Source organism: Etheostoma spectabile, chromosome 17 (genome assembly GCF_008692095.1).
Source record: "Etheostoma spectabile isolate EspeVRDwgs_2016 chromosome 17, UIUC_Espe_1.0, whole genome shotgun sequence".
Taxonomy (NCBI): domain Eukaryota; kingdom Metazoa; phylum Chordata; class Actinopteri; order Perciformes; family Percidae; genus Etheostoma; species Etheostoma spectabile.
The window spans coordinates 14,591,257-14,607,931 of NC_045749.1; the positions used below are offsets into that span (position 1 = coordinate 14,591,257).

The 16,675-nt window shown below is 38.6% G+C and overlaps 1 protein-coding gene across 5 annotated transcripts in view; it reads right to left on the reverse strand.

Moving 5' to 3' along the window:
- Positions 1-16,675, reverse strand: part of khdrbs2 (KH domain containing, RNA binding, signal transduction associated 2) — a 71,830-nt gene that overhangs the window by 49,388 nt on the left and 5,767 nt on the right. For all 5 annotated transcript variants that reach the window (XR_004335909.1, XR_004335910.1, XR_004335912.1 and 2 more), the window contains exon 2: positions 9,578-9,705. Coding sequence is in view for 1 of the 5 variants with exons in the window: in XM_032541471.1 (XP_032397362.1) it covers positions 9,578-9,705 (128 nt within the window). In the remaining 4 variants the exon portion in view is untranslated. The remainder of the gene's footprint in view (positions 1-9,577; positions 9,706-16,675) is intronic.

A 16,675-nucleotide genomic window follows, 5' to 3' on the forward strand; every position in this document is an offset into this window, starting at 1 on the left:
GGGGGTTTGGACAAGATGTCCAGACTAGTGTAACAGTATCATTTTTGCGTGTTGCGTGTGCGTTGACAATGGTCTCAAGTGAGAGCTACTTGTCACTTCTCACCCAGAGCCTTAGTTTTTTTTTACTAAATAAAAGCGCTATGCAACTATCCAAGTTGCTTGGTTATGACACAATCGTTAGCCTATGTTTACAAAAATGTCTGTTACGGAGCTATACCTTGAAGTATAAGGCAATGGAGCCTTTTATACATTGTTTTAGAATTGAACAATGGACAACTAAAGTCTTTAAAAGCTTCAGATGTAAAGTTATTCGCTGTCAAAGTGGCGGCAAAATGAATGGCAGTTAATGGTGTGCTTGGTAGCGTTACCCACTTGATTAAAGGAGAATTCGGATCGATTTCAACATGTGGCTCTGTTGTTTGTAAATTTTTAGTGCTGTCATTAGCAACAAAAATGAAAACGATCGGTGCTGCCTACACCGTGTTATCCTCCTGTTGGATTTAGCACCCAACATGTTCAACATGTTCAAAATGTCGAACCATGTTCAGTGATTCCTTCCGAGTGAACACAGCTAATTTGACTGCTGTAGATGTGACAGAAAGTTGTGTGTTGACTAGCGTGGACTTCACCGGAAAAAAAGGGAATAAACAAAGGTATGTGCACTGGCTGAATTTGCAAAACTTTTATGCCTTATATGTCACATCTACAGCAGTCAAATTCGCTGCTTTCACTTGGAAGGAATAACTGCACATGGGTAGACACTGGTAATGATATTTTGAACATGTTTAGAGGGTAAAAACATGTTTAAAACTTGCCCTGTTTAAGCCTGTTGGGTGCTAAATCTAGCAGGAGGATTACTTGGTGGCAGCCCCTATTGTTGTCATTTTTTTTGCTACCAAGAGCACTCCAAATTTACAAACAACAGAGCTACGTGTTGAAATCGACCAGAATTCTCCTTTAAATCTTGCTGTTCTCACACAGTGCAACGCATATTAAAGAGAGGGCACGCCAAGCCCTTCTTTTTTCACGTGAGTTTTTAAAGTTATGGAGATTATGACAATTGCCCTGTGAATACCACAAACCAAAATCCACTTGAGCTTTGAATGAAGTGCACCTTCAGCTTGTAATGTTTGTATCACTTTGTGAAGCATTGCCTTATATCATTGTAAAATGCTACGTTATCAATCAACTTATTGCAGCAGTAAGCTAACCAAGCTACGTTACGTCCGTTACATTACCGTGCGTTTTGTAGGGAAGATAGAGGCTCAGGGATGTGATGGTTCTCTTGGGCTTTTGAATCATGTTAGGGTTATACATTGTTTCCAGATTAGAGCAATAGCCCCTGCAGATGTCTGTGCACATCCCTGGTCACTGAAGTGTATGTGCCACAGATAATTTACTTTTTAAAGAGGCTCAGCTAATTTGGAGCAAGTAGCAAAATCCTGTATCTTTTCTTTATGTCAACAATTCAAAGCATCCTGCAGTAGGAAGGCTCAGTCTGGTTTGGTAGTCTCTCAGCTCATCTGAAGGCCAGGATCATAGAAATAAAATGAAGTGCATATTATAAGTACAGCTCCTTCGAATCTGTTACAAATTGGTGGGCCACTAAGTGGAGGGGCGTGGAGTTCACTTAAAGCCATGCATGGCGCACCGTCAGACTGGCTGATAAAATCTCCCTGGACTCTTCCCATTTGCATGGGGAGTACTACTGCCCTCCAGGAGGCACTATGGGGTCCCAGATTGCAGAAAGAACAAATATAAACATTAATTTGTTCCCTTGTCAATATCTTTTCTTAACAGACAATAAAGTGTTATAAGGTCAGTTCCATGGAAGGCATGAAATTATGGAAACTTTTTAAGGTACTGTTGCACAGCAGATCCAATAACACAAAAACCTTTTCAGCTTTTAAGCTGGAAAATGTACACGGTGGCCGCCTTTTAATGCAGTTCACTGGGGCCAGGCATGATTTGAAGCTGTCCCGAGGCACTTATTGCCAGGTTAGCGAGCTGTGCTATTGGGGAAGTCCAGGTCCTGTCTGATAGGAGGATTAAAGCCTCAGGTAGAGGTTTATGCTTTAATGACAGCTATGGATGACTGGGCTGTGAGTGTGTCAGAAGAGTGTGTCCCATCAGCTCCACAGACATTAAAGGAAGCAGAAGAGTGGTTGTTTGATGGGAGGGGATTTACTGTTCACCTGGTTTAGTGGTATCAGATAGGCCATTAAGGTATGACTTTACATTACAACTGTTAGTTAAAGATGTTGTCTTGTTTAAAGATTATTAAAACAACTTCCGGACACTGAATGTTCAAAATATTCACAGTTCCAATGCATTTCACGGAGAAAAGAATAATTCTGTGTTTATTTGCACAATTGCACATTTTCGTTTCTACCCTGACATCTGCATCACAACAAACAGGAGCTCGAGAAATGTATCAACTCCCATTAATATGTAAACCCTTAACTGTCGCCCAGATGGCCTGCATGCACACAGACAGTAAACACAACAAATATCACAATCCCTGTATATTTTAACAGGTGGCAAACAACTTCAGCCAAGATCAATACAGACGAGTAGCCAGCAATGCCAAAGTGACGCAACGCTACAAAGGCTGTCTAAGACCATTAAACTGTTCCAGACAAGCTGTGTTTTGCTGTCAGAGCAGCAGCTACATTGCTTTCCTGTTAGAGCAAAAGAAAATCAATCCACACGATGTTTTCTTACAAGTCTCTAACAAGCTATGGCCTTTAAATGACTAATAACAAACACCACTTTTTTTATTAAATTGAATCCATTTCACTTTTACATTACAGTATGTAGACGTTGTCATGTTTGGCAGTTAATCTACAGGAAAATAACTTACTTTTCACAAGGGTAAATTAAACTGTGACTTTTAAAAACTACTACCTCACATCAATTGAATTTTTTTTTACCACTCTGGGACAGCGGAACAAGCTGTAAAACGTGACATTAGCATATCACAAGGGAGTCATGTTTATGTCCATCTGATGAATGTTAGTCCAGAGTTGATTCTTATGTTTTGCATTGGTCTGGTTTCAGCCAACTCCTGAGAAAGACACCTGGCTCTTTAGCTGCTAATTGCCTAACACCCTTTGCTAGCTAGTTAGGGTTCAAACCACGAAGCGGTAGGACCCTTCTATGTTTGTCTGTTTTAGTTATTATTATTGTTTGTTGTGTGCCGCGTGCCGGCTCAAATTCCTGTGAGCTGGAATGAGCTAGAGGGGGCGCTAAAAGCACTAGATAGGTGAGTGGCATTACACGCATTTTACTATATATCACATATTTATTGTCCAATCATCACCAATCTCTCAGGATATGTCCTCACAAGTACATGAACCACACCCTGAAAGTTTCATTCAAATTGAACACCAGGGGGCGCTATAAATACAAACAAACCGCAGGTGTTACAGTGCAGATCAGGCTATAAATTACTAAATGTTTGTCCAATCAACATAGAACTTACAGTAAATTTCTACATAATGACCTCAAACATTCACTGCAAGTCTCATTCAAATTGACCACTAGGGGGCGCTTCAAATGCAGATACTGGACGTGGAATGACACAAATCATGGTTTGAGCTTGGAATCGCAACTTGCGGCATTATTAGCAGTTGTTTTTGTGTTGGCTATCTGCTTTCTCAAATTACCGTGAGTTGGAGTGAGCTACATATCACACTGAATTGAAAATAAATGTTTGTCCAAAGCTTGCAGGTTATGTTTTATCACGATGTTGGACCACACAAGTGAAATTACTTTGAAGTCGCTATTGAGAAAAAAGGCTTGAACCCGCGAATTGCCGCTTGCGGCTGTATTCTCTAAGTATGTCTGCTGTTTGGCGCTGGGCAAGTAGCATAGAGTGGTTTTATCAACTACCTGTTGCTATTAGAAATAAGGTTGATGAGAGTGGCGAGAGGCCGTAAAACCAAAACAATGAGCTGCAAAACACAAAATGCTCCATAGAGCTGAAGGGAACTGAAGAGTCTGTGATAATTCTCTTTGTTCATTACGAACTACATTGTAGTCATTTGATATAGAGCTGGGTGACTGTAAATGTGATGCAATTTTAAACATGGGAAGGCATTTTATCTTTATTATATCTCATTGTGGCAGACAAAGTCATCATACAAACACTAATTCAGTGAAATCCCAGAGTGGAACTGTGATGCTATCGTACAAATGCTTAATTTTAATCCACACTCTGCTCCCTCTACTGTATTCAGCACTTATCTACGCAAAACACCTTTCCACATGATAGGCCTTTCTTTGGGACAATGACATCTCTGGGCAGCCAAAACTGGAATTCCTCTTTGCGTGGAGCAAAGCTGCTGCACTATTTAAAGGTCACAATACACCAAGACTGATAAGCTCAAAATTGTGGCGCCCACAAGGACAACATGCAATTCAATGTGTTTTGTACAGCCCGTGTACTGTACTGAATGTACCTGCAGAATGGATAGTTAAAGCAAATACCCTAACCCTATACCCCACAGAGGTAATACATTAAAAACAAGCTTGTTTAAATGTGACATGAGCAAAAATATGTCTATTTGGTTTCTATCCAAATCAAAGTGATTCTAATTAAAAGGGGAGAAATCATTTTACATTCCCATGCACACACATGCAGATTAGTCCCAGCACTGGACTGAGACAAGCAGACAGTATCAGCCATTGGAAATCCATTTCATGCCCCAAGGTTAGGAGATGCTAATCAAGCTGTCTCATTAAACAGCAGAGGATAAATTCAAGTTAAGCGATAATGAAAATGACTACGCTGCTTAATCATTTTTTTTTGCTGAGTAAATATCTCAGCGTACAATTTGGAGCCTTCCATAAGCATGCTGTGAGTATGATTTCTTTCCATGTCAAAACAGGACAGATACAAATGTACCTCCTCTTCTCCCGTAAACTGAGATCAACCCTGTTTTCAAGGTTTCATCCATTAGATTAAAGAGATTAAAAAAAGTGATAGTAAGGTCACTGGAGCAATGCACCATGGCCATCTTTCTTTATCTTGACAGGCTATAAAACGACAACAAACCTAATGTAGATTTTACAGAGAGTGGTGCACAAAACACACAAGTCGTCCCCTGTGAATGATGTATACAACTGGGACAGTCTGTGACCAGATCCCTCTATCATGCCTGCAGGTTTAATCCAGCAGCTGCAGCTTTACCAAGTCTGGAATTTCAATTTAGTATCCAATCAACCAAACAACAAAACACACTTTATGAACAGAAAACTAACTTAAAATAAATAACTTTTAATTATGTAAATACTAAAATATAGAAATTGTGGTAAAATGCAATTTTACTGGCAGGTTGGGTTAAGCATTAGTCCTATTTTGAATAAAATATGTTCCCATTTCATCTCTCCAGCAAACTGAATTGATGATGCTGACAGCTGAAAGTATATTTATTATTTACTGTGGCAGGGTATGACTTGTACAATATATTATTGGTTAACAGATGCTTTGTAGTTGACAGGGGGAGGATTTTTTTGAGAAAATAAAGTAGGAAAATACAATATACCAATCCTAAAAATCCTAAACAATGTACTTGACAGGATTATTGTTTAATCTTTTATTAAATCAAACTGTTGCTGCCCAAAGACCATATACAGGTTTTGTTTAGGTTTTGTTTATTGGTGCTTGACTCTGCTAAATAATTAAAATAAAATATATTGTGTTAGCATTGATTCAATGGTTTTGTCTGGTGATGCTGAATTAAAATGATATTTGAATAAACTGTTATAATAGTTTTAAATATATTCTAGTAACTGTGTATCCAGTTATACACATAATATGTGATGTAATAGTAGTTCTTCTCTTTCTGTGACTCCAAGCTTGACAAAGTTTCAGTCACTTACATTGTTGCTCAGTATGTCTGTCAGTGCACTATAAACAATGATTTCATCAGTACTGGTTGTTTCACTGTTAGACAACATTAATCTTCCATGTGTGACATCGTCAAATCTAAAACCATGCAAAGGAATTCTCCCAAGTAATTATCTAATCACTTTGCATTTAATTATGTTACAGCAAGATGGCAGCTGTAAGCACGAATGAGCACTGTTAGACTGCTGGAACGTGAAAGAACGGATTCATGACATTTTAACAGAAAGTAAGACCTTACTGAATAGTAGACATGAAAAATGCTGTGACACAAAGTGAGGTTCCAATGTGAAGTTGAACTAAACCAATTTGTTTGTGCCTCTCAGTAGTGCCGGTGTTGTCAGAGTAAAAGGTTGGATATATTTGTCATAAATTCATATCTGTGTTGCTGCAAAGTAAAAACATTTTTCACAGCTGTCCAAAATGTATCTCTTTATCTCTAATCTAGCCCAAAAAACAAAGTGTTGAAGAAAACAGATACAACAAGTGATCTATGTTCTCTGATCTGTCAAACAGCTGTTAAAAACCTTCTAGCCGGTGTTATAAATGTGTTAATATGCATTCTTACACAGTATTATCAAAAATTAAGGATAAATATACAGTTATATATATTTTTTTTAAGAATATGTTTTGGGCTTTTCTGCCAATAATTTCCTTGACAGGACAGTTTGGTGAGACAGACATGCAGGAAATTGTCACAGATCAGATTCAAACCCTGGACCTCTGCGTTGAGGCATCAATCTCTCAGTACATGTGCACCTGCTCTACCACTGAGCCAACCTGGCCACTACAGTTATACCTTTGTCGGAAAACAATGTCTAGTTTGGACATTCTGTCATTTCTTTGTCAAAATGTGTAAAAAAGTGTCAAAGATCGGTTTTCTCAAATCTTTGTCAGGTATTTGCCGTTTGCTCCATTTCACTCATCTTTCCAAGCTCTACATTATTTTCTATTTTTTCTCATCCTCTTTGTGGGCTCATTGCATTCGATCAAAGAGTTGCTTCATGTGGCTAATTACCATTAACTAAAAGTGCAGTGTTACCAAGATGTTTAAGATAGTGACACTGCAGTGTCTTGTGGGGTGCTGACTGTGCAATTAGGTCACAGAAGTAGTTGTTGGACAACTGCTCCGTCCCTCTGGACTATACTGCTTACTTTGCTGAACTGGCACTATTACATTCTTTAGAACCAGCATTTTACGCCTGTGTCTTAAGTATATTGTTGTTACAATACATTTTTTTAATTTATGTCAGTGGTTCTCAGGTTTTTTGAGACTACTCTCCACTGGTTTTCACTAACTTGGAGCTAGCTCACAGCTGGCACGCCAGATGAATGCCAGTGTGTAGGATAGAAAACCAGTACTACTCTATATACAATCATTTCATTCTACTCCCTAGTCTCCAAAAGGAAAGTGTTTCCATAGAATCAGTGTGCTTGAAATCATTTGCTAGAAAAGATATTGACGCTTTGAGTCTCAATTTGTGGAACTGATCGACGCCTGTCTGTGTATATACTACTTCACATCTATCCTAAACCAACTCTCTTAGGAGTATGAACCATACTCAACAAACATTGCTAGAGGTCTCTCAAAGACCCACAAATGTGTATTCCTAGATTTACATACAGTGTATGTGCGGCAAATTCAATGCTTGCAATTTTAAATATTTTTGTGGGTCATTATGAGTCTTCTGTTCCCAAGAAACTGTCCCATTTCTTTTTTTTATAGATTTGAAATCTATTTAATAGAGTGAGGAGTTCCTGAACACATCTTAATTACTTGCTCAACACTGATCCTGAGGAGGAAACAGCAAATTGATTTCTATGGAGTGTCCTGAGGGGCTCGCTGGCTACGCGCACAGCACCCACAACACACACACACACACACACACACAACACACACACACACACCACACCACACACACACCACACACCCACCCCACACACACAACACACACAAATTAAAGCCCAGCACCTGTGCTTCTGAGGTGCAGTTAAATTCTGCTCTGCCCTCCTGACATCCTCTTTACCTCTAGTCCTTCTCTAATGTGGCAGACAAAATCAGTGAGCTACATTTAGAACGTAATAAATAAAGTAGCTGTGAGATCATGAAACAAGACGTTGGGGCAATAATTAACACAGAAAGGAACTTGACTTGAGAGTATTGCAGGACAAAGACTGAAAAATTGACAGAGTCAGTGTTTTGTTGAGGCTCTCTACACAATAACTCCTTTACTGAGCACTCAAACCTGCAGCGACAACAAGAGGAAAAGTGACCAGAAGTGATTTGTTTCAAAGTGCTTGGAGACTAAATGTGTCAGAGTGTGTGGAAGCAGAGAGCTGAGCACCGGTCAACCATGGATGCTTGAGATTTTAGGAGAAGAAAGCACTGATGATGATGATAGCAATACTGTTGCAACTGACTGCAAAGAACAGACCCTGCAGGTTTTATATGATGGGAGGCCTTGGCAAGGTCACACCAAAACATATGACCACATTTGCTGGACAAAAGTTTTAAAGAGTTTGCACCATCCAAAACAACATACATCAGCAAAATAACAAAAATATTAAATTCCGCGCTGTGAAACACTACACCAAGTGACTCAACATAACAACACGGGAGTGGCAGTTTTGTTTTATGGGACCCTAAAAAGAATGGTCTTTAGCTACTATCGGATGCCAAGTATCCTATATCACCATATAGCCTTATTTTCATTGGACAACCACGTAATGAAAAGCATTTGCTATTCTGACAAATCAACATGTATCACAAAATCCTATATTTTTTAGAAAAGCTTTTGAATGGTTTGATTTAAAAATAAGAATTTTGCAACACTGCAACACAGCTAGACACAGATATTTTGCATTTAAAAGAAGAAAATATATACAGACAAGAAAAAAAAGCATAAAGTTATTTAGAGAAAAGCAAACGACTCCTTAGTTATCTATCCATCTATCTACAGCAACTAAATGAATGCAGTATGTACTGTATTACCAGAGTGGGACAAATAATCAATATCAACATATGTTCTGTTGCAATCTGTAATGCTACGCTGATGCCATTATTCTTAGCTGCCTGTTGCATGAATGTATGAATGCAAACTCAGCGGAGCTGGCTTCCTTGATTACAGTGGCAGTAAAGTCTTTTGGTTCTCCATGAGCAGCTGTGTGTTGTTGCTTAGCTGCCTGATGGAGCAGCCTCATTAGGCTACACTTCAAACTTTGTCACTACTGACATTTCATAAGTCAGAAACAGGCATAGTGTGTCACACTGATTTATGGTCATTGTTCTTCACTGTACCCTTCAGTGCTTTAGTGTACTAAAAACTTTTTTTTCGATGACTACATCAAAATAAGCAGACACTGCCTGGTGGCTTTCTATTAGCCTGTTTGAGGCTCTGCGGGATTTTCAGTGCCAAAAGTAAGCTGTTTGTGCAAAGAGGTGAATCAACCCATCCACCCGATTGAACAACTAAATAGATGATTATTAATCTTACACACACACACACACACACACACACACACACACACACACACACACACACACACAAACACAGTATTTTTCAAATGTCTATCTTCTCTATTTATCTAGTTGAAATTACTGCACTGGTCAGCTTCTTTCCAAAGGAAAAAAAATAGGACCTTAAATATGTGCAGTGTGTTGCTTACCTTAGGATATTGTTGGATTGGAATGAGAACTCTTTCGGAGAGCTTGATATTTTTATTGCTGATGATATCTAGGTATTTCTTTGTGTCACCATCCTTTCTCAAGTCATCGCCGTCATTCTTCTCAATCTCTGCAGAAAAACAAACAAAACAGATAAGAAGATAATTTAGTTTGTTATGTATCTGAAAAAGCATCAGTCGACATTGTTGAGTCTGCTTTAGAGCCAACTGCGGGATGACAAACAAAAACAGGCTGGGACACATTAGGAGAAATCTAACTATGCATTGCACTACACAGTGAGTATTTTGCAGATTATTCAGTGTCTCAGCTGTTGATATGCTCACATTGCAAACTTTAATAATATGAGATTATCCCGTTGACTTTTGATACATCTTTTTACATCCGGCCCTGCAATCTCATGATCCAATAATTCCAATCAAAATAACAACAGAGGCATATAGTCACACTCTGCTCACTGTGACTCACTTCACTGCAAACTGAGCTCTTGGGGGCTTTCAACAGTTTAAGATCCCCACACAGCAGGGAACTTAAACATAAAATATGCTTGATGTTTTCGTGTATCAGTTAAAAGTCAATTGGGGTGGTTAGGATTGGATCTGTGGACTCTCATATCAAGATCAAATTTGCATATCGTTAGGTAGAATCAAACTGCACTATTCCTCCTAATAATTTACAAGATAGGAAAATCTAGTGCAAATTGACAATAAGATGAGAGATGAGAGGTGGATATTAACTGTCCTGTTCCACTTGACAGGAACACCCTGAACAGTGCTATTTCTTGATTGATGCATTTTATACCACTTGAGCTGAACCACTCGCAATAAATTAAGTGCTCTCGAAATTAAGCTATCTGTTGTCCACCATGCAGGAATCCTCCTCTGTCACTAATTAATACCCATTGGAATTACAATTATCAGTCTGCAACACATGGGCTGGACAATGAAAGATGTTCCTGAACAAGACCGAGAACGAGTCACAGAGTGCTCCTGAGCTGCTTTATGGAAACTCAAAGCTGTCATCAGCCAGAGGACAAAGCTAAAAAACAGCTGGGGCCAAGTGGATGGATGTTATGTTGTGTCATTTGAACAAATAAATGGCCGAAATATTTTATTCCTGAACAATGTATTCAATTTGAATGAATGCATTTGTCTGTTTTTTTTGTTCTCTAAGGGAGTTGATTGACTACAGACAGGAAAACGTCCTCATACATGGCTGAATCTACCTTAAGATCAATCTTAAACGTCTGAAAAGAATGTAACAGTTTGTGTGGAAACAATATTGCCTTGTTGGAATAGTGTTTAGTTTATGTTTCCAGTGAAGGGTTCTTCTGAGACTATTCCTTTGACATGACAACTCCAGCTTAATGATCCCTCTGTTCCAGGCAGTTGCAATATTCACTCACTGCAGTTCCTAATGGCCAATGGTTTTACATCATGGGCTACATTAAGGTCATTTGCTTGATATTGCTTTTGTTTGTGAAATCACAAGACAAAACTGCAACAGTTTGAAATGCACCAATTTCTTCCAGTGTGAGACAATCTTTCTGATGGTGCCTGATTGTCCGAGGAAGATCGTTTGAATTGGAACATGCTGTTTCTTTTTGCGGTTTCTCTCTGAGAAAAGTCCTAAAAATAGCAATGAATATTTACTGAAGAAAAAGTTTTGTTCATTTTGTTTTTCTGACTGCTTTTTAGAGCCATTGAAAGATATACTTTAATTAAATCCTTCAGGCTTATGTCAAAATAAGGAGTGTATTTTCATGTCCCACAATGAGGCTGTAATTCAAAGGACTGTGTCAGGTATACTCAGTGAACTCTGTGAACAGGTAATGCTTACTCAAACACCACCATCGCCTGCTTCTGGGTAATACTGTGCCTGAAACCTTTTGCTGAATTACAGGTAAACAGATTGAAAGATCCCTTCAACCTTTTATTTTATCCACATGGTTGATTTACACCTTATTATATACTTTACACAAGACAGGTGTCTTACAAATTGTGCCTTTTAAAAATAGAATCTATGTGTTCTCGCATGAGGAGATAAATGAAAACAACCTGTAGTGTGCAAACACAAGCACATTTAACTCTGCTTTATATACATTAGACATTCTACTGTATGGTGAAAGCTGAAATTGTGAAATACCGTAGCCTATATATACATTAGCAGAATGTGCATTAAGCCATGTTAGTCATGGGGCTCGGAGGATTTCAAAGGTCATTGGATGGATTGTCATGATATTTGGTACAGGGATTCATGGCCCTTAGATGATGAGTTTGGTGATCCCTTAATCTCGCCTTGCAAGACCTTCCTCTACAGCGTTGTGGAGGTGTCCACACAGCATTCTGGGATGGGAGAAAAATGTCCTTTAGTTTATTGGCATTTCTTTAAACCAATCACAATCATCTTGGGCGGTGCCACGCGCCGGACAGAGCAACGGTGCCTCTGCAAAATGGCCTTGAGAAGGAACTTGTTTTGGTAGAACATGTGTACATTCAAAGTTGTTTTAGTCAAAAACTCGGATTGGACATATAGTCTAGCAGTCTGGATTTAACTTGCAGAGATCTGAGGAGGGGTTAAGCATAGTTTTCATAAATCGACCAGAGTTTAGAATGCCAACACAAAGAAAGAAAAAGGTGTCAGACATCCCAAAAAGCCCCAAAAGACGGACATCCGGCGGAATTTCCAATGGCACCTGATCAATTCCAGAATGATGGTGTGCATTTTGATGCCATAAGCATTTAGCACAAAGCACCACTGTGTTTCAACACAGCCTCAAAGAGCCGCTAGCATGGCTATAGCCTCAAAAAGAACGAGTCATTTCATCACCTAGACACATGTTTTCATGTTCAAGTGACAAAGCCATCCAGCAGCAGAATTATCAGCAAAACCACAGCGTCCACATACAGTACAGAAAAGAGGTCAAGATCAAAAAAAGCTTCTGTGTCTCATTCGAGAGGGCGTATTGTGTGTGTGTGTGTGTGTGTGTGTTTTTGAGGGCTTGTTGCTTGCTTGTTAAAGTTTTGGTCATTTGAGTTCATTTGCATGTGTGTTTGTTAGTCATCCCATTAAGTAAAGCTCATTTGGATTTTAACTTATTTTAGTGTATGTAAAGTCCTAGATCCAAGTTTCATCAAGCCTTTGTTTCTTGATACACTAAAAGATTAGTTCTGGTCTTCTGAATGTTCAGATCATTTATGTTACGATTTGTTTTCATTGTGGACGTTCTGTTTATATCATTTGAGTAAAGTAAAGATGTTTTTCTGGCCCATGAAAATGATTATACTCTGGCACAGTGCTGGTAGAAAACACCTTTATTCTGGTCTGCAGCCTACCAGTGAACTCAGAAGGACATTGTGTGTGTGGATGTGTGTGTGTGTGTGTGTGTGTGTGTGTGTGTGTGTGTGTGTGTGTGTGTGTGTGTGTGTGTGTGTGTGTGTGAGAGAGAAGGAGATATACAAAAAGGGATAGAAAAAGAGGAAAATTAGCTTATAATATATAAATCTGGGGAACAGTTCACAACAGTATCATGGTTGTGAAATATGTAGCAGGGAGTAACGAAAACCTAAAGATCAGAGGAGAGAGAATGTGCTTTGAAGGTCACTGGTTTCAGTCCTCACACAGGATGAAAAAAATCTCATTGGGAATAAAACACTCTCAGCGACTGTTCTGGTGCTCTTGATCCCCTCTGTTGTGCTTCCCAAACTGCTTCAGTGGAGCTGCTCATCAGCCAAGAATGAGAAAAAGCAACTGTGGTTTAACTGGCCAGCTACCAGATAAATGTGTGCAACTGTAGAGTTGCTAAAAAAGAGAAATGTTCTCAGTCAGCCTGCCATGGCTTAAGGTTAAATACATCTCCTTTGGTCTGAATGCAATAACACAGAGCATCAACAATGACAGAGGAACAGTTTGAAGTTCATTGATCCTGGACACCAGTAACAAGTCAATAACTACACACAAAACTGTATTTATAATTACAGGAAATTAGTTTCTATTACAAATTTCGATCACATCCGATTCGGTAGCATTTTGTTTCACTTTTAACAAAAGAGGGCTCCCTGCTTTCAGCAACAGCTGCACCACCGGAAAAATTTAGGTACTAAACAGGATATTCTTGTTGAGCATAAAGAGATAATTTTTCCTATGATTAAGTGAAATCTTTTTTTGAAATTGCACAAAATTGAATTCTGGCCATCCAAAATTCCAAAGAAGCTCTATTATAGTTTGCTAAAAAAGAAAAGAAATGTAAATTTCCTGCAGGATTTGAGCTACTATCAGAACAGAATAGCATGTATGCAGTTCAATAACATAAGAAGAAGGGGGAATGGGAGCCGCATCATTTCTTGGATATAATATCTTTACTGCTTATCCTCACATCATAGTTTTATTGGATTTCAGTTGTTGTTTGTCATACAGTCCACACTACTAAAGCATTTGCTTTGTTCTACTGCCTAATAGGCACTTTTACGCATTCAACTCTGAGATGAAGTCGGTGTGATCAAATTGTCTCTTACTACACTGCTTGGGGTTTGATGATGTTTTTCTCTGATGAGAAATGTGGACCCAGAGAAAACTCACACTTCTTCCAACATACAGTAGGTGTGATTAGTTCTCACTTTGGGATTTGATGAGATAAAAGATGAAATTAAGATGAAAATCATCACTCCAAACAGAGCAAACTCAGGATGTCCTGATATCTGACATGTGCTCAGTGTAGACAAATAATGCACACAGTAAGCATCATTCCCTTTTTCACTCGATTCACCTTTTATTTTGCAAAGCTGGCTAAAAGACTAGAGACCTTGAATAACCTGCAAACTGATGGACGAGCATTAAAGTAAAAACTGCAGATAGTGAATTGCTAGAAAAAAAACACATTTGAACTCTCCACTTCTATCAGGTTTAGATGCTGCTGGGATATTTTGGCTGTACATTGCTGATTTTGGTAACAATAACAGCTGAACAGCACTTATTTGTTTTGTGCTTTTATGAACATTTTTAAAATCTGTTAAAACAGCCAGTTACTGCTGGTTGTTATTTAAATCCGCATTGCTGAACCAGTCCATACTGATTTGAGTGATTATTACTTCATGCTTTATTTTACTGTAGGCAGTTACACCAACTGCAGTAAGAGGTCCAAACACAAAGGCGTTGTTGAGTGCTGCCATTAGTCTATAGACAGCTAAATTATTTACTGATTTCTGAACTTCTCTACAATAATGATTTCACAATGGGAAAAGAAAATAAATCAAGCTAATTACTCTCCAAAAACAAATTGCTTGAAAGAGGTAGTAATAGGGCTCCATTTCACAGCGTGTTTCTGGTGGGGAGAATGGACCACGAGACGTGCAATTAGCTTACTCTTTTTCCACTCTGGACTCATGAATGTCAATGCATATAGGGTTGGAAATATGCACCACTGTTTGGCCGCATGATGTTCATGGGTTTTTAACTAAGCTGCACTGAGGCAAATTGCATTCAGCCCATTGACACAGATAAAGTATTACATCTTCAATCTAATTATAATGCCTTCTTTAAATTCTCTGCTGAATGTGCAATGGACAGTGAAGTGAAAAACAAGTTACTATTTGTACAAATTACAAAATGATGTACAAATTAAAAAGCAAGCAAATTATACACATTTTGATCAGGATGGTGTTTCAATGATCCTCTACTTCTACTATTACAACTACTTACAAGCCAGACAGGATGCAAAACCTTCTGCAAATTCAGCTTCAGGAAACAACATGGTCCATGGTCTGATATAAAAATACATTATTATATATTTAGGATCTGTTTCTCTTTATTACATGTGTACTATAGGGTCTTTTTTATCTTTGATATGTAAAGTGTGAAGTTATTATGCATGTGTAAATTATATTATATCTGTAAAGAGGTATGATTTATTATATCTGATGATACATGATTGAATACAGTGTTGCATTTGTGTTATTACGCCACATTCTGCACACATTTTATTAATGTTGATATAACTTCCAGGTGTATATAGTATATTTGCTCTAATGTTTGTGCAAAAACTGTTCAGTAATGATTGAGAGATTTATTCTTTGATTGATTGATTGACTGGTTGATTGGTTCCTTCATGATCAATATGTACAGTGCCTTGCGAAAGTATTCTGCCCCCTTGAACTTTATGACTTTTGACACATTTCAGGCTTCAAACAAAGATATAAAACTGTAATTTTTTTGTGAAGAATCAACAACAAGTGGGACACAATCATGAAGTGGTACGAAAGTTATTGGATACTTCAAACTTTTTTAACAAATAAAAAACTGGAAAATTGGGCGTGCAAAATTATTCAGCCCCCTTATGTTAATACTTTGTACACCACCTTTTGCTGCAATTACAGCTGTAAGTCACTTGGGGTATGTCTCTATCAGTTTTTCACATCGAGAGACTGAAATATTTGCCCATTGCTACTTGCAAAACAGCTCGAGCTCAGTGGTTGGATGGAGAGTGTTTGTGAACAGCAGTTTTCAGTTCTTTTCACAGATTCTCAATTGGATTCATGTCTGGACTTTGACTTGGCCATTCCAACACCTGGACATGTTTATTTGTGAACCATTTCATTGTAGATTTTGCTTTATGTTTTGGATCATTGTCTTGTTGGAAGACAAATCTCCATCCCAGTCTCAGGTCTTTTGCAGACTCCATCAGGTTTTCTTCCAGAATGGTCCTGTATTTGGCTCCATCCATCTTCCCCTCAATTTTAACCATCTTCCCTGTCCCTGCTGAAGAAATGAAGGCCCAAACCATGATGCTGTCACCACCATGTTTGACAGTGGGGATGGTGTGTTCAGGGTGATGAGCTGTGTTGCTTTTACGCCAAACAAAACGTTTTGCGAAAAGTTTGACCAGAGCACCCTCTTCCACATGTTTGGTGTGTCTCCCTGGTGGCTTGCTGCAAACTTTAAACAAGACTTTTTATGGATATCTTTAAGAAATGGCTTTATTCTTGCCACTCTTCCATTAAGGCCAGATTTGTGCAGTTTATGATTGATTGTTGTCCCATGGACAGACTCTCCCACCTCAGCTGTAGATCTCTGCAGTTCATCCAGAG